Source organism: Cheilinus undulatus, linkage group 9 (genome assembly GCF_018320785.1).
Source record: "Cheilinus undulatus linkage group 9, ASM1832078v1, whole genome shotgun sequence".
NCBI classification, from domain to species: Eukaryota; Metazoa; Chordata; class Actinopteri; order Labriformes; family Labridae; genus Cheilinus; species Cheilinus undulatus.
Window position 1 is genome coordinate 43,582,145 of NC_054873.1, and position 27,367 is coordinate 43,609,511.

General features: G+C 39.4%; 1 protein-coding gene across 2 annotated transcripts in view; it reads right to left on the bottom strand.

The window, feature by feature from the left end:
* Nucleotides 1-74: 74 nt before the first annotated feature.
* phaf1 (phagosome assembly factor 1) overlaps nucleotides 75-27,367 on the bottom strand; it is a 29,249-nt gene continuing 1,956 nt past the window's right edge. The window contains exons 3-16 of one of the 2 annotated variants that reach the window (XM_041794761.1): nucleotides 26,630-26,713; nucleotides 26,455-26,498; nucleotides 25,007-25,086; nucleotides 24,802-24,896; nucleotides 23,199-23,263; nucleotides 22,027-22,139; nucleotides 21,511-21,644; nucleotides 20,837-20,920; nucleotides 19,126-19,208; nucleotides 18,905-18,948; nucleotides 18,746-18,795; nucleotides 17,858-17,916; nucleotides 17,130-17,202; nucleotides 75-7,977 (exon numbers count right to left, since the gene is read on the bottom strand). In XM_041794761.1, coding sequence (XP_041650695.1) covers nucleotides 7,882-7,977; nucleotides 17,130-17,202; nucleotides 17,858-17,916; nucleotides 18,746-18,795; nucleotides 18,905-18,948; nucleotides 19,126-19,208; nucleotides 20,837-20,920; nucleotides 21,511-21,644; nucleotides 22,027-22,139; nucleotides 23,199-23,263; nucleotides 24,802-24,896; nucleotides 25,007-25,086; nucleotides 26,455-26,498; nucleotides 26,630-26,713 — 1,104 coding nt within the window. In that variant the 3' untranslated portion in view covers nucleotides 75-7,881. Of the gene's footprint in view, nucleotides 7,978-17,129; nucleotides 17,203-17,857; nucleotides 17,917-18,745; nucleotides 18,796-18,904; nucleotides 18,949-19,125; nucleotides 19,209-20,836; nucleotides 20,921-21,510; nucleotides 21,645-22,026; nucleotides 22,140-23,198; nucleotides 23,297-24,801; nucleotides 24,897-25,006; nucleotides 25,087-26,454; nucleotides 26,499-26,629; nucleotides 26,714-27,367 lie in introns of both variants that reach the window. The other variant, XM_041794760.1, reaches the window with a different exon arrangement.

Below are 27,367 nucleotides of genomic sequence, written 5' to 3' on the forward strand. Positions count from 1 at the left end.
ACATGCTGAATAAATCTACTTTTTTTGTCATACACAAAGTTACAGTATTCAAAATATAAAACGCCACATTCCAATGAAGTTCACAAGTTTTAATTAAGTTTAACTGTCCCATTTCCAGAAATGGGCTTCAAATGTCCACAAAAAAAAATATTTGAAGGAGAAGAAGCGAGATGGGCAACAGAACATATGATACCAATAACAGACAATACAAAGCCTTAATATGAGATTATCAATACACTGAACTGAAGCTGTCCATTATAAATTACAACAATCAGCTTATGACAATCATTCATTCCTGCATTCAACAAAATAATACAAAAATGAAAAAGTGGAAGTTAAAAGCCACTCAGACCTCCTGGTTTCGCTCATTCTTCTCACTTAAATTTTTTTAGAAAAACAAGTATGTGATATGTCCACCTGAGTTTGGGTGAGATTAACTACCCAAGCACCCTAAAGCTCCTCTCTCTGTCTCTCAGTAACAAAGCATCCTCACAGCTCTGACCGTCTATGGCGGCAGGTCGGGTTTACCAAAACAGGGGTCATGGGTACCATGTTTCTTATTCTGCACATCAATTAATTTATTTATGGTTTCATTATGTTGCTGAGGGGTCATGGCCAGGTTGGTTTTTATGTTTATATTGACCAACTGACATCCACTAAAGCACAGCCCAACTTGGCTTTTGACCTTGAGGACTTTCACTGTTTTTAAACGTAGTTTGAAAGGGGACAAGCAATCATCTCTCTTCAGTCTTTAATGACAACTCAGCAGTATCCCTCTATTTTTATTGTGCTTTCGACACTAAGTGTAAGTTTTTAAGGGAAGTTAACACTTGCAAACTCTTCTTGGTGTTTGTTATGGCTCTGTAAACACAAAGCACATTACTGAAGAATCTTGCAGTTACATGAGAAAAATCCCATTTTGCCATGTTTTTCTGAGATTATGACACAATTACAAAAATATTTTCATGTTTTCTCTGTTTTTCCTAAGTTAATCCTTTTCTCTTTTTTAGCTCCTGCAGCATTTACATTTTTGGATTCTGAAATCTTGCAGTGATATGCATTATGCCAGGGCCTACAGAAAACCCTCTTGGATCCAAATTGCCAAACAAACAGGAAGTGTTTGGAATTTTTGTTAAATAAGATCGGTTAAAATTGGACATTTTCAGGCCTCGTTCTGGGATTAACTACTCCTCCAAAAAGCACCTAAATCCATGTTAAATGTGCAGAGCTCAGAAAGACCTTTTAGAAAAAAAGTAATGCAACAAAACTTAAGGGGTGCGACTTTGGCAGCTTAAAGTTTGACGTCTCGCCATGTAACAGGAAGTTCCTGTTATTCAAACATAGATGGTGAAAACTGCCTCAAACTGTATGTGTGGTCAAAGACCACTTTTTAACTTAACATGCCAGCAATTAGTGCCACAGCACCACATATTGTTAAGATCCATCAGGAATTGCATTACACAATTCAGTTTGTTACTGATGTTTATACTGTGCTCCGACTGTTTAAACTTTGTCTGTTGGCACCACTGCATCAGCACATTTTGTGGCTATAACATGACCCAGACATGCAGTGCTGCATGCAGCCATAGTTTTTCTTACCTAGTCTTTCAGTTTTCTTAGTTAATGACAGGCTTATGTAAGTATCTCAGAAAAATTACACTCAGAAAAATGGCGAAATAAATTTTTAATGATGCTTTGTTGTAATTTTGAGATAATGATGTCTCAGAAAACTGAAAGAAGGGAAAATATGATCCTCTCATGTGAATGCAATATGCTCCTGTACCAGATGAAAGAAAACAGGAACATAAAAAAAAAATAATAATGTTGGTGCGAATTCATCCTTGTTTTAGGAAACCCGGACCCAACCTACCATTCTCTACAACAGTGGTTCCCAACTGGTCCAGCCTCAGGACCCACCAGCACCTCCTTAGAGATATATCCAGGACCAATCAAATTATATTATACAAATGTTAAAGTTTGGACTGAAGATGGGGTGAAGCATATGGCCCACCAAAAAGACAGGACAAAACAAACATGTTTAGAAGCGCATCATTACAGAAGCCCTATAAGGACATGCATACATACATTTTATTTGACTCATATCCTACGATAACAGGTAAATTTAAGTTTTTTTCAGAGATCTTGAGAAATTAAATCACTACCATTGCAAAACAGGCTGTTATCTTGAGAACAAGAGTTAAGTCCAGATGTTGAGAAAACCTTCAAAATTTACCCATTATCATGGGGAAATGGTGTAAAATAAAATGTAAGGGATGTATATTCAAAACTCATTTTCCAGACATACATTTGCAATCAGCAAAAAGCTCCACAATACATTTTTGGGTCCAGATACACCAGTTGAGAACCACAGCTCTACAGCTAACAGAAAAACTAAAACAGCTGAGACGGCCAAATTCATGTTAGCTTGTTTCTAATGCTCAGTGACACGCACACATACTGTATGTACTGTACAGCGATGCAGTTCAAATGCAATCTCAAATCGTATTTACAAGGAGATTCCTTTTTACAGAGGAGATAGAGACAGAAGTCAAAGACAGGCTCGGTGGGAGATGAGGCACAATGTTCAACAGTTTTGTGTATTTTTTTCATCTTTGCAGAGAAGCATGTTTCAGGAAAAAAATTTTAATATAGCTTTCACGTTTTATTACATACATTTCCCCTTCAAACACAAAGCAGATAGAGCAGAGGAATAGGGAACTTTGAAGTTTCAAATTCATTAGACATGCTGGACAGCCATCGCATTTCAACATCTTAAAGCTGGAAGCCTGGTGAGAAAATTAGTTCACTGAAATTCATCTTTCATAGTTATTTTACTCGACCTCTCCTGCTTCTACAAAACAGCAATTTACTTTGTTTGACTGCTAAAAATGCTGCCAAATATTTATTTTTCTTGTGCAAACAAGAGGCATAAAATCCAGCAACATGCCAGCACTGGACTCCCAGTCGGATTCCGGCCAATCTGCATCACAGCCATCTGTCAGAAGAAACATCAAGACAGACCATCTTCTCTGTCTGCTTCTATAGAGCTTTTTTATTTTATGGCATTTCTGGGTTTTAAAAAAATGAACAGGTCAAGCAGAGCTGAAGCAGGGCTAACTACTGGCACCCAACACTTTTGTGTACTATCAGCCTTAGCATTGCAGGAGAGTATATTTCAATAGAGTGGTCCAGAGTTTAAGGGAGAAAAACTTCCAGTGATTGTTTTTGAGTCATGTGTGAGCTGATGCCTCCTCCTGAGTTGTAGGTGTGATCAGAACCATGGAGGACTATAAAGATACTCAGCCATCGCCTGAGTCAGTTGTGTCTGTGCCGTTAAAGATCATGTTAATAAAAGGACACTAGAATATCAGCGCACAACTATTTACAGCATGTACATCAACATCAACTCCAAGCATCAGGGCTGCACATATTGGATGTCATCTGCCTGGAACTTTCTTGTAAAATAAATTTATCTGAACAGTTCTGCAAAGAGCCGAGTTGTGATAGAGAATGGTACTGAGAAAAAAACTAATTTGAGTAAAACTAATAAGTATTCCTGTCACAGGTTTTTAGTAAATCAAAGTGTGAACATTAATATAAACACTCACTGATCACATTATTAGGGACACCTAAACAACTGGCTCAATAACATGAATTTCTAATCCGCCAATCACATGGCAGCAACCAGTGCATTAAGGCATGTAGACATAAAATCAGTGCGAAGTTTCAAACAAAGCCTCACAACTAGGAAGAAAAAGTGACTTTGAGCATGCCATGGTTGTTGGTGCCAGACGAGCTAATCTGAGTATTTCAAAAAAATGCCGATCCACTGGTTCACATACTCAACCACTTCTGGAGTGTAAAGAGCACAGTCCAGAAAAGATAACATATCCTGTGAGTGGCAATATTCTGGACCAATATGCCTTGTTGAAGTCAGAGCTGACTGTACTGGTAAAAGCTGATAGAAAGGCTTGTTAAAACAAAGCTATACAGTATTTACACCACAGGTCACACTTTCACCCATTCACTCCACATCCAGCAAAGGCTGCTATGTAGAGAACACATTCATATGAGTCCATACACATTCATACACCAGTGGTGCAGCAGTTGGAGGAAATTGGGGTTAAATGTCTCACCAGGACACATCAACATGTGACAGTAGGAGCAAGGAATTGAACCCATTACCCTCTGGTTTTGAGGTCTACCTTCTAATCCATGATGGGCTACAACAGCAGGTAACCGCATCGGGTGTCACTCCTGTCAGCTAAGGACAGGAAACTGAGGCTACAGTTCACATGGTCTCACCAAAATGGGGCAACAGAAGATTGGAAAATGTTGCCTGGCCTGATGAGTCTCAGTTTCTGTTGGAATAACTGACAGGTAAGGTCAGAATTTGGGTAAATAAAATGAATACCAACAAAGGCACATTCAAAGTCACTTCATTCATCTTTCCTCCACCTTCTGGAGCTCGGTCATCTTCACCATGTTCATCCATCCATCCATTTTCTTCAGCTTATCCGGGGCTGGGTTGTGGTGGCAGCAGGCTAAGCACGTCCACCCAGACATCCCTCTCCCCAACAACATTTTCCAACTCTTTCTGGGGGATTTCCAAGGTGGTCCCAGGCCAGATGAGACATATAATCCCTCCAGCAAGTCCTGGGTCTACCCCAGCGTCTCCCTCCCTTATTTTGACTGCTTGACCTGCAATCTTATTTTTTTGGTCATTACCCAGACTTCATGACCATAGATGAGGGTTAAATTGAAGGTTTTTGCCTTTTGGCTAAGCTCCCTCTTCACCATGATGGTACAGTACAATATCCGCAATGCTGCACCAATCCGCCTGTCATCCTCACGGTCCATTCTACCCTCACTTGTGAACAAGACCCCAAGATACCTGAATCCCTTCACTTGGGACAAAGACACCCTCCCCACCTGGAGGGTGCAATCCACAATTTTCCAGCAGCCTCAAAATTGGAGGTGCATGGTCAAGACTAGATCATAAACATGCCTGCATTCTTAATTGCACTGATGCTACCATGTGGCTGCTTAGCACTTGCATAAACAAGCAGCTGAACAGATTTATCCAATGAAGTGATTGGTGGGTGTGTCTTCTGAAAATGTGATGGAGTAAAGCTTCTATATTGTTTTTGACACTGAGCAACAGTCTGTTGACTGGTGATTGTAGAAGCTGATGGTGCGAGCTAATCATTACCTGGTGGCATTTTGTATAGGTCAAGCTCAAAAATGAGTCAATTTTAGTCTGTTAAGAATTGTTAGACAATGCACAAAGAGAAAAGAAACATGTAGAAAGTAGGGAATTTGTAAATAGCTTTGCTTGAAAAAGTACAGGGGAGAAAATCTCTGATGATGAAAAAAATATATATATATATTTTCGCAGATTACCTGTAGCGGCCTAACAAGTGTTTCATTTTCTTCATTTAGCCCTGTTTATTTTCAGCATTTTGTCATGTTAACATACCCTTACTTTAACCCTGATGCCTTCACACATGATGATAAAAACAATCAAAATTCAGCAATACACAAACATAAAAAATAGCATTTGCATCCCAGGACAATAAAGAGAAAATGTGTATTAAAATTAATACACAATTTATTCAAATGCTTATGATTTTAAAAAAGCAAGGATTAGGAGAAGGATTCAAACAAATGTTATGATGATGGAATGCCTGATGTTCTGTCCCATTTAATAAATGGGTTCATATGTACCAATTCCTCAGAAAAAGGTAGTAAAATCTTTAAATTAAAGCACTCTGGCAACAGTAACCACTGAACAAGAGACAACCAGAGGAGAGAAGACAGAGGATGGTACTTTTGTTCACGTCTGAAGCAGAAACCAGATGAAAAACATGCAGATTGTTTTCAAACCTCTCATATTAGTCAGCTTTTGTCATCTTGTGCAATTATCGTCAGCAGTTACAGAAACCGGGAGCTGGATTTGAAGGCTTTACCAAGATAATGACTCTTTGACATGTAGGCGGGAATCAAAATGTGCAAATGAAAGGAGCCACTCTCTCCACGGGGCAGGTTTAGACAGAAGATTACTGATAATATCAGCAGATCAAATGAAATCATCCTGAAACGTCTTTGGCTATAGCATTTGGCAATTCAACAAAGAAATAAATGCAAACATTGCAGAGGGATGAATAGTATCAGTCAGATGTGGAGATGAAGAAAGCATAGAGGGAAACAAGAGTAACACAGAGGACATCAGCAAAGGTGCATCCAATATGCACCTTTGCTGTGTAAATACTCGTGGATAAAAACAAACACGCATTCACTCACACCACTACATCTCCAAACGTCTCCACAAATTCAACTCAGAGGACCGAACATAAGAACCAATCAAGTAAAAAGGTGTGTTTTAGTGCAAATGTTAAAATGGTTGTTTTCAAAAAGAATACAATAAAAATGGTCATGGTGTGCGTGAGTGAAGGAGGGCAGCGAAATCAAAACAAATTGTATGCCAGGACAATGCCCCTCACAGCATGCAGCATCAAATAAAGCCAACAGGTTGCCAGTTTGTGCTTGTAATTATTCTCACCTTTTCAAAATGTCGGCCAAGTTCATGCAAATTCTTGTGTCATGCCTGCACGTCTCCAGCGTCTCAAAGGCTAAAAAGACAAACCAGCTCTCATGTATTAGAAATACATGCGAGTATAGAGGGGAAGGGACTGAAATGCTGTGTGTGCTTGAATTAAAGTCTGTCAAAGTGTCCGTTTGAAAACCAGCGGCTAATCACATGCAGATGCTCATTTATGAGAGTACGCAAAGACATAGACACAAACGTCTGGAGCGTCAAACAGCTGTGAGATAAAGTTCTTACTGCTGTGTGCTTGAGTGTGTGTGTGTGTGTGTGGGCACCACTGGAGAAAGTTGTAAGGGAGTAAAGAGGAAGGTGGAGGAGGGAGACGATCTTCGACAGAGATCATATTTGGGTTGTTTGGCTTTGTTGGGCTTCTGATCGAATTACTCTGCCTCTCAGATTGCATTATGGGTCACTTGTTGCTCCAAACCCTGAGTGTGTTTGGTTCCCCTCTTGTCCGACAATATCTGGATACTCATGTTTCTCTGCTTTTCGGAAACAATCCTCTGCAGCTCCTTCATGGCTCTAGTTTGGTTCCTCTGGTTTGGATGTGTCTGGGTTTTGAAGACAGTTGGGTCTGGTTCTGAGGTTGTGGCAGGAAGACAGGCAGTACTGCCTGGTTGGGCTGGCAGTGTGATTGGTTGATGTGTAATCAGTGGGTCAAGCCAGAATGTGATTCAAGACTTTGGCTGCAGCAGTTTTCGTACACGGTGATAGAACTCCACAACTCTATGTTTTATGTTTAACACTTAGATTGTTGCAGATGATTTTTTAAATGCTGATCAGACTCCACCACAATGTTATGGAGATTATTGTCATACACAGACTGCTATCACATCTTATTGGATCAACCGTGCCATCCAACAACAGACTGGACTAACTCTTCTTCTCTGGTTCTGGATACGTGCAGTCACTGCATGGCAACTGGAACACAGACTTCTTCACCATGTCAGCGTGCAGCATCACCATGATATCCATCATTTCATTTCATAGCATCATGCCAGATCCTGGGTCCTGGGATTGTCCAGGTTGGGTTTATTGTGCAGACTGAAGGAATAGGTCTCAGGAACCATCAAGAACAGTTGATAAATTCCAGGTCTGATTTGGTTGTTTGTGAATTCTTGTTTTGTGTTCGGTTTTATGAGAAGCATCCGAGCTTAGCATGTTGTTCTGGTTTAGATCTGCTTGGTTAAGAATCTGGCTCTGGGTTAGAGGTTCAGTCAGTAGAGGTACTAGATTCAGGACAGGCCAAATGAGATATGGTTCTGGTTACTTGTTCAGTGGGAACTACTACTGGACCCGGGTCTGGCTTGACTGGTGGTCCGTGGAGCTCCATAGAGGGTCACTGATGCTATGTGGTTATTCTGCATCACCTGCAGAAGGCACAAACATACAGTCTGAGTTAGAATGCATTAGAGAACATATAACTAGTGCTGACAAAATCACAACAACTGATCTAAAGCAAAATTTCTCAAGGCTTTTCAAGGCTGTCGATGTCTAAATGTCTAGTGTGAACTGAGGTTGAAACATCTTATTTAAGACAGAAACAGGTTTAGGTGACAAGTTCAATCTTACTTTCATCTTAAACAGGCATGACAGTAGTAATCATGAGGTAACAAAGTACAAATACAAAGTAAACGAAAAGCACCAAAAATATGAGGGTGCACTCATACCAGGCAATTGGTACCATGCTCAAGCACTAGGGATGCATGATATTGTATTTTTGCCAATTACAGATATTCTGATATTTCAAATTAATTTTAGCCAATACCAAATACATATATTTACAGATCCATCCATCCATTTTCCAAAAGACATTCTTCCATTGTCCAGAAAACAATTACTGACACACTTCACATGGAGGGTAAGCCACAGAGGATCACTGAAAGTAGGGGTGGGCGATATATCGAGTATACTCGCTGTATCGTGGCTTTTGCTATGCATGGTGTATATAATGACTATATTGCGAACATCCAAGTATAAATCATGTAGAGGTTTTGAGTCGTCAGCATGCATTTCTCGCTGGAGTTTCGCTTCTTCCATTGTCTTTGAACATATCTCTCACAGCAGAGAGCTCACTCCCCCGCCCATCCAGAAAACCCTCCTACACACATGCGCGTTTTTGTATCAGTGCAAGAGAGAGGAGGTAAACACTACGGGTTAACAGAGCAGCGGGCTGAGTTAGCGGCTAGTTATCTGCATTCAGAGACGGACAATGAGAAACAGCACTGGGTCTGTCATCTGCCAGGGGTTAAGCTTTAAAAAGGAAGAGGTCAAACTCATGCGGCAATTGTTAAAATACTCCGCAAGATGACTCAGAGATAACGGCAGCAGTAACTCAACACATCGCTAAAGACATGAGCCCAGTGTTGATGAAAAGCCAGGGTTGGGTTAAAATTTCATAAAGACACTTAACCCAGACTATAAGCTCTGCCTGGGCATGAGCATTGTGCTGAAAACTCCCTGCCAGAGTCGAACATGTCAGAGAGAAGACGGCAAATGTGATCTACTTCTCTACATCTACAGAGCCTAATCTCAGCCTAACAGCTCAAAACACCGACAACGGGGAGTTAAAATGTTCCTGCCTCCAAACAAGCCTTTCTCCCCATGATCACACAGGAGAGCTTCTTAAATAAGCTCTAAAGATGCTTCCATGTTATGAACTTGTCACAAAATGGTCCAGCCTTCATCAGCACAGATAACAGAACTAATATAATCACAGGTGTGAGCCTGAATGTGGAGGAGACTGCAGGGTTTTAGCCATCGGCTGCATGCAGGATTGATAAGCTTTGTGAAGGTTTGCTTCACCCTTAATGAGGAAAATAATCATTTTATAATCAGCAATGGCAAACATAACACAGAAAACATTTCAGGACTGTCCATACACTATAAAAGACAGAATATTTCATGATTTAAGTATGTTTGATTTATTGGTAAAAGTTTGAATGAAGTCCTTTTCAAAATAAAACAGTGTTAAATTTGACTTTATATTGATTTTTACCCTTTCTGCATACAATTTTATTAAAAATCCAACAGAACAGTCTATTTTTATCACCAAACTAGTGTCATTTGGAGCTGAATTAAACATTATACAGCCACTTATAGGAAATTTCAAAGTATCACAATATATATATCATGTACCTGGATATAGCAAAAATATATCGGGATATCAATTTTAGACCGTATTGCCCCACTAGTTTAGAAAGCTGCGTTGAGTTGCCTAAGAACATGTTGGCTCATTTAAGATCTTAAGATTCATTCAGTGTATACACCACATAATTTAGGAAACTCAATATAATGTGTTGTATCAACTGGCTCATATATCAATAGTGTACCCAATACTTTAAAATGTGTTCACTCAAAATTAATTGGGTTCAATTTTTTACAGTGCATTTACAGAAAAAGTAGTTTCTGCAATTTAATGACTGAAAGGTTTCTATATTTAATAAAAGACACAATTTATTTTAACAGAAAGAACAAAGACAAGCATTTCACTACAGTACTTATTTGTTTTTTTAAATTGTCTAATTACTAAAAGATTAGGGGCCCTGATTATCTTTAAAGTAGGAAAATAATATGAATATTAGTAGTAAAACATGCTGAATTTATAACAGCAAACAGTTAAAATACCAAACATTTTTATTTCCTTATGCCCTCAGATCTGGGGGGATTTCAAAATAAAAGCATAGCTTCAAGGTGACTGTGTAGATCAAAGTTTTGACTTTCTATCCATCTAATTGGATAAATGGATAGTTACACCCCTATCCAGAAGGCCTGCAGGACTGAAAAAAATTGTGATATTGATTGCCTCAATGCCAGGCAAGTCTGTTATGCTTTGGGAAAAAGTCAGTTTTGTTAAGTGCAGGGATCATATTCAGTGTATGCAGACAAAGATTACATTAGTTAACTAAAACTAACTAAATAACTAAAACTATATGATAAAAATCATTTTAGTAAACTGAAACTTCATAAAAGTTAAGCTTAAAAAACAAGCAAAAACTAACTAAAACTAAATTTGGTGGAAAAAAAATAAAAATAAAATAAGATTAAAGACAAAGCATCCTTAGTTTAAGTCTTTGACAGCAGCAGACTGACTGACATACATGCCCAAGCCTGGAAAGAGTAAAATGCCCTGATTTGATTGGAGAAGACTTTACACAATGGTCACTTTTGGTCTTAAGTTGTACACAAACATCAAAACTGAATAAATGAAATAAAAAGTGATGAGTTTGTTTGGGTCTCCCCGCCTCTGACAGGTTTCTGAAGGAAGCATTTTTGCAAAAATAAGAAGGAAACTAAACCAGAAACCCAGTTGGAAAAACTCATTATAACTCCAAAGGTAAACACAAAACATTATCTGATGATAATTGTAGAGTACAGCTCCTGCTAACTTTACTACGTTCCTATTCATTCCTAAGGCTGTCCGTGACTCCCTGTCTCCCAGTGGACATCCAGGATTGCACATAACCTATCTGAACATTTTTGCTATTTTCTGCATTTTAATTTGAAATAAACATGGATACTTCTTGTCTTCCTGTATTTTCTGCATTTTACTTTGATACTTCCTGTCTGGCGGAATGTTGGGCACATCTTCTGTTTTTGGAATGTTGGGGAAATTCCCTGTTCTTCGATTCCATTGATGACTGATTGCTTATGACATCATCCTCAGAACCCCTTAAATAGGCTGCCAAACAGCAGTCCTGGTTAGTTCTGTTAGTGACGCTAGTCTGACAGCACGTGTTCTTATCCAGCTATCACAGCTAGATATTCAACCATTTCAACGGTTTTTTGGAGTGAATTTATAACAATGCATAGAAGGGCACAAACAACTGAAAATTTGGACGGATCAGACGTGGTGAAAAACGCCAAACAGACTTTTTCAGCAGCAAAGATGCCTGCAACCGTGGTGTCACAGACACCTGCAGAAAACCATGAGGAATCGTGGTCCAATGATGAAAACGAGTCATTTGTTTTGAGTATTAACAACCCAGAGCCCAAGAAAAAGAAGAAGAAGAAAAAGAAGAAGAAGAACAACTATGGGGAGGAGGAAGACAACCCCTTCAATCAGATCCAGTGCAGCTTTGGGTATCCTGCAGGCCTGGAAACTGAAGTCGATTGTGAAGACCCCCAAGATCCGGGATTCAAGTTTTCACTAAGACGTACAGTAATGCTGCAGCTCGGGGAGTCTGTGCCGGCTCAGCAAGTTACCAGAGAAGAACCTGTAGAGAAACCAGCGACTGAAGAGACTCCTGAGGAGATTCAGTCTGCGGCTGCGGTCCACAGGTTTCAGGAGACCGACCAGGCCCCAGTTCAACTCCCTGAGCGCGAGCAGCAGCCAGAGGGTCAGGCAACCAAAGTCTCCTCGGACACGCTTCTGCTCCATGCTGAGGTCCCCACTAAACAGGCCAAATCATGGGCAGCAGTGGTGAAGGAGGGGACAGAGGACTGCTTTGCCAAGCTCAGAAAGGAGAAGCTTGAACTGCAGGGTGCACTGTCCCGGGCTAACATGGCCCTACAGAGCCAAAGGCAGAGGTCGGAGCGCAACAAGACGAGGCTGGTGGGAAAAATAGAAGCACTGAAGGCTGAAAACCACCAGGCAAACGCCGAGCACGAGGACCTGAAGAGACAGTGGGCGGAGGAAAAGTCCCGACTTCTGGCTGGGTCCATCGTATCCCCTCCAAAACAGGACGACCAGGTGAAGAATGCAAATTTGGAAAATGAGAGGTTGAGCAACGAAAACTGCGTCCTGAAGAATCAGCTAAAGCAGGCCCTTGGTGACCTGGAGAAAATGAGGAGAGAATTAGAGGAGGAGAGGTCCTGTCGGATGGAGAAATCTGTGGAAAACTCCAAACTGAAGGTGGAGCTCAGCCAGGCCAAAGAAGACCTGGCACAACAGGAAAAATTGCATCTCCTGGCAGACATCAACACGGCTGCTCCAAAGCAAGAACGCCTGAGGGAGGAAGAGGTCTCCAAAGAAACCAACACACTAAAGGCGGCCCTCAGCCAGGCCAAAGAAGACCTGGTGAAGAAGAGCCGCCAATGGGAGGAGGAGACCTCCAGGATTAAGGCCTCCATGGAGCAGGCCAAAGCAGACCAGAGGAAGCAACGTCAGGTGTGGAAGGAAGAACGATCCCGCCTCATCACGAGCCACCAGGAAGCTACCTCCAGGTTGGAGAGGGAACTCAAAGATGCCCGAAATGAGCTCAAGAACAGCGAGAGCTCATGGGAGAAAGAACGCTTTGAGCTCCTTGTCTCTCAGATGGACGAAAGGGCCAAAGCTAAAGCAGCCATGAACCTGGTCCAAGAAGAGTTAGAGATCCTAAGAAGCCAGTATGACGAGGAACAATCCCGTCTCCTGGCAGAACATGAGGAGGACTCTTTAAGGATGAAGGCTGCTCTGTGTAAGGCCAAGGAGGACCAGGCAAGAGTGGGACGACAGTGGGAGGAAGAAACGCCAAGGCTCCTGGACGAACAGAGAAAGAAAACAACAAAGTTGGAGGAGGAATTGGCAAAAGCCACGAAGGACCTGGTCAACCAGAAATCCAAGTGGGAGGAGGAAAGATCAGGACTCCTCAGAGAAAGTGCCTGCCTGAAAGACTCTCTGCAGCAGATGGAGACAGAGAAACTGGACTGGCTGAGAGAAAAAGCCTCTCTTCTGGAGTCTGTGACCTTCCTCACGCAGACTCTGGAGGAGAAGGAAGATGAGAGAGCCAGGATGTCAGAAAGTCTGCAGCAGAGGATGGACCGACTGGAGCTCCAGCTGGAGGAGGAGAAGAAGAAAAAAGAGAGGAAGAGGGGGGGGTTTCTGAGTTGTTTTAGAAGACGCTCTGGAGCCTCAACCTCTGACTCCTGACCCCAAACCCTCCTTCCTGTCACCTGTTAACTGTCATGATACTAGAACAAAAGAAGGGCTGCATGGTGGGATGGTGGTGAACGCCTCATAGGGGGAAGGTTTCTGGTTCGACTCCCTGTTGGACAGGAGCCTTTCTCTGTGGAGTTACCATCGTCTACCGTGCATGTGTGGGTTCTCTCCGGGTGCTCCGGCTTCCTCCCACAGACCAAAAACATGACAGCAGCTTAACAGGTGACTAAATATGATTCAAAAATAAAAAATAAAAAATAAAAATCAGCTTCAAAGCATGATTCTTCAAACATCATAGTGAGAAAAAAAATGACATTTAGTTATTGATGCTATGCAAACTCATTTTATTGATTTATCTTCACATGTTGATAGATTTGTTGTAGAAGTGCACACAGATGTCTGTGCCATGTGTTTAGTTGCTCAATAATGACTTCTCTAAACATAAATCTGAGTTTAAATTTGCATACAAATATTGAGAAGAGTGTGCTGTTTTCAGAAATGTTGGGATAAAAATGTCAGACATCTTTTATTAAGAATGGTCCATTTTAAAATGCAGCACTGTGCAGAACTTTTGGGCATGTTTGGGTCAAAAACCTGAGGCTGGAGTAGGGCGTAGATGTGGCAGGTAAACCCACCTGAGAGTATCATCAGGCAAGACCAGCACATCAGGAGGGATAAAGGGGAGAGCTTTCTGGAGCCCTGCTAAACGGGGGGCCCATGGAGGTCATAAAAATCATGTTATAAAGTCAAGCTATGTTAACCTCAGTTTATTTTAAATAACAATCACTCAGAGCAACAAAATTATTAGTACAGTGTAGTGTAATGAAACCATTTTAAAATGTAAACCCCTTACTTAAAGAGGATGACCCTTTTTATACAAATTGAACTAAATTAAACCATTTTGGAAGGAATGCAAAAAAAAAAAAAAACAAAGTAGAAGAAACTGTAACATCTTTAGTGGAAAAATAATCAAATATTTGCAAAATGATGCAAAAATGGGTGACAAGTGACGATAATGAGTTCAAGTGGTAAAAAAGAAGGGAAACTTGGTTTGGAGTAGCAAAAGAAGTTGTGAAATTACTTAAATGGGTTAAAAGTTGCAGCAAAAAGAAGACAAATGTAACAAAAAGATGTTTATAGTCACCAAAAAATGGCAAAAAGGGGCATTTAGTGGCATAACTGCAGAAAAAAGGGGTGTCAAATTGCAAAATTGGTGAAAAATATATTCAAAGTGGCAGAGTAACAAAAACAGGTAAAAAAAAAAAGTGGCAACAAGTGGTAAAAACTGATTCAAAATGGCAGAAAATGGGGAAAAAGTTTTAAAGATGCAGTGCCACATAAAATATGTATCAAAAAGTGTTCAAAAAAGTGTCAGAGAGGGGTCAAAATGGATTTGAGAGTGGCAAAATTGGTGGTGGTTAGAAAAGTGTGAAAGGATTGAGTTTAGTCACTACAAATGTCAAGATGGGATAATAGTGTCAGGAAAAAAGTAGTAAAAATGGGTTTAGATGTATATAATGACTATATCGCGAACATCTGAGTATAAATTATGTAGAGGTTTTGAGCCATCAGCGTGCATTTCTCGCTGGAGTTTCACTTCTTCCATTGTCCCTGAACACATCTCTCACAGCAGAGAGCCCCCCCCCCACACACACACATGCGCGTTTTTGTATCAGCGTAAGAGAGAGGAGGTAAACACTATGGGTTAACAGAGCAGCGGGCTGAGTTAGCGGCTAGTTATCTGCATCTGCATTCAGAGATGGACAATGAGAAACAGCACTGGGTCTGTCATCTGCCAGGGGTTCAGCTTTAAAAAGGAAGAGGTCAAACTCACGTGGTAATCGTTAAAATACTCAGCAAGATGACTCAGAGATAACGGCAGCAGTAACTCAACACACTGCTAAAGACATGAGCCCAGTGTTGTTGAAAAGCCAGGGTTGGGTTAAAATTTCATAAAGACACTTAACCAAGAATACAAGATTTGTCTGGGCATGAGCTTTGTGCTGAAAACTCCCTCCCAGAGTCGAACATGTCAGAAAAAAGACGGCAAATATGATCCACTTCTCCACATCTACGGAGCCTTATCTCAGCCTAACAGCTCAAAACACCGACAATGGGGAGTTAAAATGTTCCTGCCTCCAATCAAGCCTTTCTCCCCATGATCACACAGGAGAGCTTCTTAAATAAGCTCTAAAGATGCTCCCATGTTATGAACTTGTCACAAAATGGTCCAGCCTTCATCAGCACAGATAACAGAACTAATATAATCACAGCTGTGAGCCTGAATGGTGGACAAGACTGCAGGGTTTTAGCCATCGGCTGCATGCAGGATTGATAAGCTTTGTGAAGATTTGCTTCACCCTTAATGAGGAAAATAAGCATTTTATAATCAGCAATGGCAAACATAACACAGAAAACATTTCAGGACTGTCCATACACTATAAAAGACAGAGTATTTCACAATTTAAGTATGTTTGATTTATTAGTAAAAGTTTGAATGAAGTCTTTTTCAAAATAAAACAGTGGGTTAAATATGACTTTAAATTGATTTTGGACTGACAATTTGTGATATTTTAATATTTTTGATTTCCATGAGCTGTAAGCTGTAATCATCAACTTTAAGACAAAAAAGTCTTGAAATGTTTCCCTTTGTACGAGATGAGTCTAGACTATATGGAATTTCATTTCTTGAAGTAAATTACAGGAAGAAAAAAAAAACTTTGGACCTGTAAATATTGTACAGACCTAATGTACACCTAATTGGATGGATATTTGTATCTCTCATATTTATATTAAACTAAAAACTCACCAGATTTCTGCGTTTTGATCAAATTTGAGCTTATTAACTCAACGGGAGACTGCCATGTTTTGGTCCGTGCTGGTAGTGATAGTGTACAATACAATACAATACAATACAATACAATGCAAGAACTTTATTTATCCCCGAAGGGAAATTCAATCGTCTGGGAGTCTCATCTGCTTACTTTAGAATTATACAGTCTAATTGCCGATGGTTAAGATTCAAGCTCAGATTTACACAAAATGCAGATATCTAGTGAGTTTTCCTGTTTAGTATACATATGAGAAATACAAATGTTTATGTAATTAGGTGAAATTGTCTGATCATGTAGAGGATCATTTAACATAAAACACTTTAAAGTGTAAGGATTCAGGACTACCTAGAAAAGTCTACAAAAGGTCCATTGGTCCAGCTTAAAACTCCTTAAAATATTTACAGTCGATAAATACAATATCAGCAGAAATTTACTTCTCAATACAAATATTTAACTTTTTCACTAATACCTGCCAACACCAATATCATGCAGATATTCTAAATTAAGATTTTGATGAAACCTATGCTATCCACAGACATGGACACTTTACATTCTAGCAGATTTCACCTCCTTTTTGGAAAAAAATGGATTTTCCACTGATTGGCCAACAGTGTGCATTCGTGTTGCAATAACAAGGCTAAAATTACAGCTGAAGAAAACCTCCTGACAAGTGTAGCATGGTTGCACTGAACAAATAAACACTGATGTGGCTTTTGTAAGAGATCTCTTACATTAGCCCATTCCACAACCAAGGCTCTCACGTCTACAGTTATACACACACTTAACAAATACTATTGCTAGACTTAGCTGCAGAAATGTGTGGTCTTACCTCAAAGATCATCCTCTGCAGTCCAAAGCAGAAGGTTGAGCCAAAAGGGTTGGTGTTATTGGCCGAAGAGGACCTGTCAAGGAAAAATACATGTGATAATGTCAGGGAGGGCACCAATGACAGAAATTCTGCATGAGTAAAGAACATAAAACAACTATATAACAATATAACTGTTTATTATGAAATGCTTTGCTAAAAGATATGGACCAAAACTTTTATCTTAATACTTTAAAACTAAATGGTGATGCACATTATAAAACTTAATAATCTCTCCCCCAAAACAGTGACTCCTGAGCCACAAGGGCCAAATGTTACACAAATTTTCATTACCAGCCAGCTGCACAATGTCAACATGTGCATGGAAAAAGTTCATAAAAATAAACTACCTGTTTGTGAAACATATAACTAAATAAAAAAATGTTCCTTCTAGATTATTGAATTAATTAAATGATAATTTCCTATTTAGACAAAATATTTCTTAACACATTATCTTGTGGCTAATAAACACATTGCTGTTAATTGATTTTACTGTAAACAATATGATCCTGAGAATTAAGCCTGGCATTTAAAAAAAAAAAAATCAGTATCAACATTAACTTTATGGATATAAATTATATTGTGTCAGCCTAAATCTCACTCGCAAGCACATCAATATATTTTAAAACTTTATCCAGCCGTGGATTGCAGAATTCATCGTCATTATGTCTGTGAAAAGCATGCATCTATACCTGTGAAGCACAACAGGTTTTTCCATAGGATGACCTAGCAGCTCCTGAATCTGATCCCACTGACAAAGAGACAAAAAGTAATCAATAAATAACAGTAATTATATCACATATCAGCACTGATTTGATAGTAATGAGATCTGCAAAAATATTGATCAATATCAAGGTCATGATTTTAACCCTTCAGGTTGTACAGCTCTGTAATGATCAAATTTTGCATCCTGTTTTAGTAAAACTGAGTCAAACTGTTGGATATTTTTAGGGGATAAAAGTGATATCCCAAGATATTTATCTCCTCTGGTAAAATCAGAGGACAACTGTAGTATAATACAGATGTCATATCATCCTATTTTGGCTTCAAGCAAAAGGTTTACAAATTATGTGGAATCCAAATATGAGAAGAAGTAAAGGCAGAGAGAGAGCACAGTGAGAAGTGAACTAAGACTTGCAGAGTCAGAAATTAAAATCCTGAACTCATGAACAAAGACATGCCCTTCTGAAGTGTCCCCATTCAATTTCAGCAAGAGGAGAGCTGCAATTACCAATCAAAGACTGATTAAAACACTCACAGCTCTGCACAACCATGAGGTAGTTGGCATAATTAGTCTGAGGTCAATTCAAGCTAATACTCACACTGCCTCTCTCACCTCTGATTTATGTGTTAGTGAGTAGCACAGCTCTGCTCTTGGTGTATCAAGACAAAGATGCACAGCTCATACACTGAAGGCTACTTCAATGACACCAACAAAATAACAAACTGTTCCTTTAGTGTAAAATGACAAGTTTCAGAATGCTCTGGCAGTAAATTGACAGTAGTTGCACGTTCTAACTCGTCTCAATCAGTGATCTGAACTGGCCATCACAGTCCAATATTCATTTTCTCTAACTGACCTTGCTGTAGGTGGTTAAGATGCAGTCCTCTGTCTGAGAATCAGCTCCTTCTAAAAGGCAGGGACACAAAAAGGACAAAGAACAGACATTGGATGAATTCATGAATGCTGAGAGGCAGTTGTCTTACCTTGAACGAAACATGACTGAAAGTTGCCTTACCTTTCTTGATGACCAGTGGAATCTTAAAGTCACATCGATGGTATCTGAAGAGAGCAAAAGCAATCACTCACATTAACAAAACTAAAGGCATAAGTTTATTACAAGTTTAATAGCATGATAGCTCTTGATGTGGATAATTAAACATGTAAAAAAAAAAAGATTAATAAAGTGGTGCAAAAGAATCATAAGCCAAGCAAGAATGCTAATAAAAAAGTATTTACATATTGAAGTTATAATGTCCAGGGAAATTGGTATGAAGGACAAACTTCTTTACAAGGTGTGTTGTTGAGTCAAACAGGATATCCTGAAAAATAAGAGATCACAATTTTTGTTGTTATAATTTTTTAGCAAAATATCCGAACAGAGCAGCCCACTTCTACTGCCAGCAGAGGAGTGAGTTCATATAGATATGAGCAGAACTGAACCCAACTTCATTTGTTACCAGCCAGAAACAGCAGCTGGCCAATAAGATGAGATACAGAGTCCTATAACGAGGTCTAAGAGACTGACATAGGGACCCAAAAAAGCTGTTTACATAAAAAGAATCAGCTGGTTGAATCTGGAAAAGGTCTGGGGTAAAACAAACAAACACACAAAAAAAACATAGTTAAAGATCTGCCTGAGCAATATAATCGTGACTGCACAGACAGCAGACTCTACAGCTGCATGTATGCTTTTTAGCATTGGTTGCTAACTGGTTGCATAATGCAAACATCACTAGCAGCTCCAACTTGCCAACAGTGAACTTTCCTGAATGTTCCTGATACATGCACACTTGGCTCCCCCCAGTTTCATGTGGAAAGTTTACCAGGGCAGTGGTCCCAACCCTTTTTGCTTTGAGCCCCCCATTTGTACCTTAAAACATTTGAGACCCCCAGGACCGACACTCAAAAAGGTGATACATTGCATTTAAACTGACATCAATTTAAATTCTTTTTATTGTTTAAATCCAAACAAAACAGCCCAAAAAACAAATGTTCTTATCCAAAGACCTTTGTATGAACTATTCATTAGCGTTTTAGCATGGTTTTAGTTAGTCTGTGCTTTTAGAACTTAAGACTTAAGAGCAGGCAGAGCGTTGCCCCCCAAATAATTGGGTCCCAGACCCCAGGTTGTGTTTTCAACCACATACAAACATCACATATTTGTTTTGTAATATTGACTTTACCAAACCCTACTTTTGCTTAAGTACACAATGCTACAACATTCACATCCTTTGCTAATACAAACTTACCATATCACTAATTTCAGAAAGTCAAAAAAGAAAAGTACACTTGCACCCTGTAGAGACGTTTTTGGAGAAATATTTCTCACTAGCTAGCAGGCTTTCTGAAGTTGGCTCTCTGGCTTCACCTAAACTATCAGTCGTAAAATTTTATTTTCTACAACCCTTTTTACCATCAGAATTCCCCAAAACTACAATACAATGAAAAGTTGTCTGTTCAGTGACAAATGCAGTTATGAAGTATTACAAGTGAGTCTAAATTTCCCCCAAATTACTTCAAAAAAGCAAAACACCAAGTGCATTAAGTCTCAGTGTTTTAAATGTACCATCAAGATTTCACAAACTAAAACTAGAACGGCTGTATGAGGTGGCAGACCCACGCCTAAGCAGCGCCACCGAGGAACTCATGCTCCCATTGATTACTATGGTGTAATTTCAAAGCCCGAGAAAAAAACGAACGGGTGCGTGGATCATCACCAAAATCTAATCGATTCGTCCCTGTCACTATTCCAATATTCCCTGAAAGTTTGGTGAAGATCCGACGGAGTTATCTTGTACATATACAAACAAACAAGCGAACAAACAAAGAAACAAAGAAAGATACAGAACCCTTTACATAACCCCCTGCCGATTTAATCGGCGTGGGTAATAACTAATTAGCATACAAACTTACAGACTGAATCTTACGTCTAAGCTGGGTTACATACCACTCCGAGGGTGAAGTAGTTGAAGAAGTAGTCGTTACATTTAGAAGGGACCTGCTTATGAGGCGATGGAGAGTGGATCTTCATCTAGAAATAAAACAAAAGAAGACAAAAATGACAATAAACATCTCAGTTTTAATTCTAAATGAACTGTTTTCAGGTTCTGTAGCCATGGAGGTACTTCCTCGTTTATTTGAAGACACATTTTTGGCCACACAATAAGCTAAATAAATTACTTACTCTCCTTCTGCTCTTTTAAAGCTTCCTGTGAAGAAAACTTTCCTTTCATCTTTATATAATAACGTTTTGTCTGTGTCTTGTGCTGGCAACGTGGGGTAGGTTTATCAGAGCTGTTTTGCCAATTGTTTCTGGAAAGGGTTACATTAACCAAAAGAACATGCAGGCTTATATGAGATCTTAGAAAGCTTTGCAGGGAATTAGAGTTTTGACAGTTAGAAATTTGATATTATGTTGTAAAACATGACTTGAAAAAGCAGAGAGAAACATTGCAGCCCAACTTGTAAGCACCTGTAGCTTAATAATTCATATGGCTACCAGTTTAATTTAAAAGAATCTCTTCTGATCCTAGGTGGAAAATAGAGCCACGGCACCACACAAGAGATTTCAAGAACAAAAGCAGCATCAACAAGTACACTCTGAAGCTGACATTTTCCTACCTTGTCCTCAGACTTGTAAAAGACTTTGTGTGGCGAGCCCAGAGCTCCCAAAACATCCTGACAGGAGTCTCCAAAGTAAATGTTTCTTTCTATGGACCTCACTTTAGCATCAGCCATCACACCGGGCCCACAACCTGCAATCACATATTTGAAAAAGAAAGAAAATGCTGATTACACAAGAATATCCACTATAAAAATTGATGAGCTCTGTTATGGGGCTGATACAGAATCTGTAAACTAAGGACAAATATGGATCCATGCTTGGTGATATGACTGTCTGACTTAAAAAATGAGACATAAATTTATTGCATTCTTTATGACATATATTTATATAAATATCCAGAAGAGTAAGAGAAATGAAGAAAAGAAAATACTAGTGAAAAATGCTAAAAATCAGGCATTAAAAAAAAAATCTCCAATTCATCTGACAGAATTTTAGAGGCAATGTAAGAGAAACACTTCCGTAACATGCTGTCTTGTAAATTCTGAGTTCTCAGGCCTCAGGGAGAATGTTACCTGCAGTGAGAAGGCGAAGTTTAAGTCCAAGAGGTCCTGCCTGGTCTCTCAGGACATCCACGCTGTCTGCGTATATGTTACCCAGGAAACAAGCCAATGGCATCACTGGAGCTCTGAAGAAAGGGGGGAACAAAGTGCATTTGTCTGAGCGTTTCCCCTGTTTATCATTTTTAAATGCAGTCAGAAAAACTGTAATTATTGTGTCATCCTGAATAAAACTGGACTTCTGTAGTGCATAAAATGTTAGTCCAAATGGAGTTATTTTTTTATCAAATTTCTGGAAGTCAGACAAACACACCTACATAATGCATTTGGAGGTTGATTGATTTTCTCTTGCATGTATACGCCTTAATCAAACCCAAACTGGACTAGGTGTTTTGCACATTCTCCACAGCTTCTGCACCAGGCTTCGACTCCGAAACCCAACAACATAAATGTTATCACAGAAGTCACACTGGCGTCTGTATTTGGAGAATACCATCAGCTATAGACATACAGTATTCTGCATTTTTACCAAAAGTAAAGCTCAGGGCATGTATGAGGTATGGCTCTCTAATAATGAGACAGTTCTTATGAGGATAAAACCACGTGGTTCACAGTCACAGCGAGTGTTATATATTAAAGGTTGGGTATTCATGCACAACTGCTGTACGTTTCCAATAAGTGCTGTTTTTAGTTCACTGCTACCTGCTGACTGAAGTGCACGTGTTTTTGCTAAGGCCTCGGAAACTGATTACCTTTTAAGTTAAGCAATGCATTAACTTGGAATTTTTGTTGAGATTGAACTAAACAGCAGCTGAATCATTTGTACGTGTATGAGGAACACTGCATGTCACATTCACGTGTGTTTGAAGATTTAGTGAAGGCAGAGACCATGAACGTTGTGGGCACCCAGCACATCAAAAACTTCAACAATTTCAGCAAATCATTCTAAATAATTGATGAACCAGCATAAGAATGACAGCAGAAATGTTCTAAAGATGAAGAGACAGTTTCAATTTTGCTTGAAAATTTGAAAATGAAAAGTGTGTCAAAAGCAAAAATGCAAGCTAATTTGTGATGTTTTGGAACTTAAAATTTTAGATCATGTTGAATAATAGAAAACAAACATTTTGCCCCCTTGGGTAGAGGTAGTGTTTCTGTATCTTCATGTGAGTGGGTGCATATGTTACCTGGTTTCTTGCAGGTTGTTGCCAGTGTAGATGTGCATCCTCTTGACCATTGCCCCATGTGGAATCTGCAGGGAGGCCAAACCCATGGCAAAGTTAGGCTGCCAAGGCAAAACAACTGGGAGTAGTACAAGATTGGGATAAGCCGTGTCTGTATGAGCACATTCATAACTTTATACCATAAGAGTTCACTGCAATGATTCTCAAGCACTGAAAGATGTGGTCAACTGTGATCAAGTGCTGTAAAGTAAAACACCTCTCAACACGGACTGACCTAAATACCTCTGCTCCAGAGGGGAAAACTCAAACACTGTGTTTCCATTTATTGGTAATGCTACATTTTAATCCAAGTTGGATCTCTGTTCGGTAAAAAATTTAATCTGATAGAGGTCCAGTACCCAAACACAATCCACTATGACTCAGCAGAGTTTTCCTCTGTATTTATTTTTCAAGTTTTTCCAAATTTACTCATCAGCCCAGACAACAGAAAAGCAAGATGGCTGCAGACGAGTCATTGTGACAATAAATATACTTTAAGTAAACAGTGCAGTCTCAGTGTTTCTGTCTTTTCTCATTTTACCTTTAAACCTTTATCATTATTTTACATTATGCATAAAACCTTCAGATGCAGCTCAGTATTAAGTTTTAGACAAGAAATAAACATCTAAAAACAAAAGGTAATTAACCTCATCAACCTGAAAAGCTGCAGATAACCAGCTAAATCAATTTTTTTTCCCTTCGTACAAAGCCATTTATGAGACTAAACATGCAGCTCAGAGTGGATTTAAAAGTTTGAAGCTTAATCAATGCCAAAGCAGACAAATAGCCTAACCAAAAAGAAGTCATCAGCTGCCAAACTCTAATCAGTGGGCTCAGAAATCAGCTGTTGGAGCAGTACAAACATCAGCATGTGATATGTGCACTAACAGTAGCAAGAAGCAGAAGGCAGAGCAGCTGGTTACTCACATGCATCAGCCTCGATATTTAAAACTGTATATAACAAAGAGTAAAACCAAGCCACAAAGGCAAAAATGCAGCGCTATTTATACTGATATTGTATGTAGAAACAAACAGATTGCTGTTTGTATGTTGGATAATACTGTGTTTTGTTGCCCTGAAAATCTGCAGTGTATTGTGCTGGAGTCTGTTTTGTTTAGGAGAATTTAATCATGAACTCATGCCGCCTGTGCTAACAAAAGTCCCTCAACTCCCTGCTGCAGTCTGATTTTTACTGCTTACATAACACTGCAATGAGTCTTAGACATCCCAATAGAAAAACAAATGTAATTTTGACTCGAAACATTTAAAGATTTGTCAGAAATATGAGAAAGGCGTCTTTTGTTTCCAGGATTAAAGAAGCAGGAGCATAATCTCATTCTCAGCATGCATTCGGTTTCTTTATTCGGTCACTGATGATTTATTATTAGGATGCACAAACACTTAGAGGGATTTAAGAACATGCTTTAAGGGCTCGACCTCAGACTGTCCACATGAAGGGTAATCACTTTGTTCACAAGGCTGCCCCGATTCCCTCAGGATGTGAAGAAACAACCACTCAGCTCTCCTTTAAACAGCTGACAAGCCAAACCGGAGGAAACATTCTCACCTCGTATTTCGGAGCTTCGTTCCATGAGTCCAGTTGGAAGGAGAAGGACAGGCCTCGAAAGTTGAGATGGAACAGCTGCTCTGCAGCATTGTAAACTGGACAGAAGGAGAGAGGAGGAAAATGTTTATGATATATGATGCTAGTGAGATTGAATGTTGGCTTAAATGAGACACCAAATGTTTTGTGTTTGTGAGTTGTTAAGTACCTCCAGGGTGCGTAGCTCCAAATGACTGATCTATTTGCTCTATTGTGGGTGCAATGGCCTGAGAGTTGAAATGGACTCCACTGAAACATAACAAACATTTAGGAGTCAGTGATACATCGATCAACATTCATAGAGATTTTTGTATTAGATGAGGAACTATTTCCCGTGGTGTGGAATGAATTTCACTGATGATCAGTAACACTAAAGTTTAAGGAATGCTTCAAAACATGCAGATCCCATTACTTAGACATCTATCAATAAACAGCTAACCAAAGGTGTTTTCATAGTGCAATTCCATGACAGCACTGGAATGAAGCTCCAATGTCTTCATGCTTTGAGACATTCATACTGATACCAAAACGTGATATTACATGTTCCTGTCTGTCAATTTACAATGCCTCTAAGCACTGTGGGAAAGTGGGTAAGCAAAGCATAGTGCAGTGGTTCCCAAAGTGCACCGTGTGGCCCGCAGTGTCATTGGGGGGGGCAGGCTAAGCATCACCAGCTGATGACTTCAACACTGGAGAAGCAGTTCATTGATGTCCTCTCAGATTCAGTGATGTGGTTGCAGTTCAAGTCCAAGACACTGTCTGCATTTTGGACGGGAGTGGAAAAGGAGTACCAGGTGCTAGGTAGAAAAGCACTGGCCACACTACTCCATTTTGCAATGTCATACTAGTGTAAGAAAGGTTGTTCTAATGTTGCCTCAATCAGGACAAAATACTGCACAAAACCAGACTGAGAGTGACAGTCTCACAAACTGCACCAAGGACCCGAGAAGATCCGTAGCACTAAACAAGCAGACAGTTGTCATTGAAAGTACTGCAGGACTGGAAGCATAAATGTTTGAAAATGTTCCCTAAGGTTTTATTTTCAGGGAACTGATCATCTTCAGAAAGTCAGATTTTTAAAACTTGTTGTTACCTCAAAATTTTGGGGTTTGATGATGAGGTTTGTTGCAGTATTGCAATATTAAATTAGAAATTTTCAGCAAGTGGCAAGCAGCAGATTTTTGCATGTTGACATGTACAGGAGGGGTAGGGGAGGCCTGAAACTATATTGTGTGTAAAAGGGGGGGCCGAAAGAAAGTCTGGGAACCACTGGCATAGCAGGAACTTCACATACACACAGTCATGCACACACACAGTGCAGCACTTCTCTGCTGGCTCCACTGATCCTGTTTTCGACTCTGTAATATTTCCTTTCCTACCTATGAAGCAAGCACATTTGTAGTGAAGGAAAAAGCTAAGGGGGCATAACTATCACAGTTGTAAACTGCACTGTGAATTGAGCTAATCTATGGCAGAGACAGTATCTGTGGTAACATAAAATGTTTAGTATACACAGTGGCCATTGAAGAGATCTGTTGTAGATAAAGGCACATCACAGCTGAAAGTCCTATATGGTCTTCTTTCACCGTACATCAGCAGGTACATATTTGTACTCACCAGTATTTCAACTTTACTTTGCTCAGGTCATACACTTCAATAACCTGTTATTCAGAGAAATGACAAAAGTCAGGGTGCAAACAGTGAGTCAAATGTCAGAAACAAGGAAGGAGTTGCTCAATATCTTTGCCACAACAAACACACAAACATATAGTAATACAAATAAACAGTTCACCTTGAGTCTCTGATTTGTGGCATCGAACAGCAGTTTAATTCCATCCTGAGTCAAATTCAGTATGAGGTCATGGCTGAGTGGCGTCTGCAGGGGAAACAAAAAAACTGTAAACAAAAGTGCAGGTACAGGATGATGTGACCTCATGAACAGATATATCTTCTGCTTAAGCAAACACACCTTTTGTAAAGTTAAGATAAGCAAGGTGCAAACATCTAAAACATCCCACAAGCTGTTTCATGTGACAGTTTAATTTAATGTCATTCATTTGAATGAATCTTAAATCCAGGATTCAAAGCATTAAAAAGCTCACTGACTTTATTTTTGGTATCAAACATTTGGGAAGAGTCTAAAAATAACTTTACTGATATCAGATATTTCAGGCTATTTTTTTTGTACTAACATCTATAATCACGCTTATCAACATATAATACCTGTTTATATTGCAGTGAGATAAATAAGATATTTTATTTTATACTTTTTTTAAGAGTTTAGCTAAGAACTGAGGTAAGAGGGAGGTTTTGTCCACAAAAATAAAGCCTTCAGTGCTCTCTGCTGGACACAGTATGTAATGGTAACAGTATGGCTTCATATGTTTTATGGTGAGATTTTCTTTGTCTTCCCACCCTCCACATACAGCAACATCACATGTGTAGCATATGCACCACATGGACTTAAAAGTTACATAAAAATAAACAAATAAGAGGGACTTAAAAGGACTTGCTTTACTGCTACCCAATA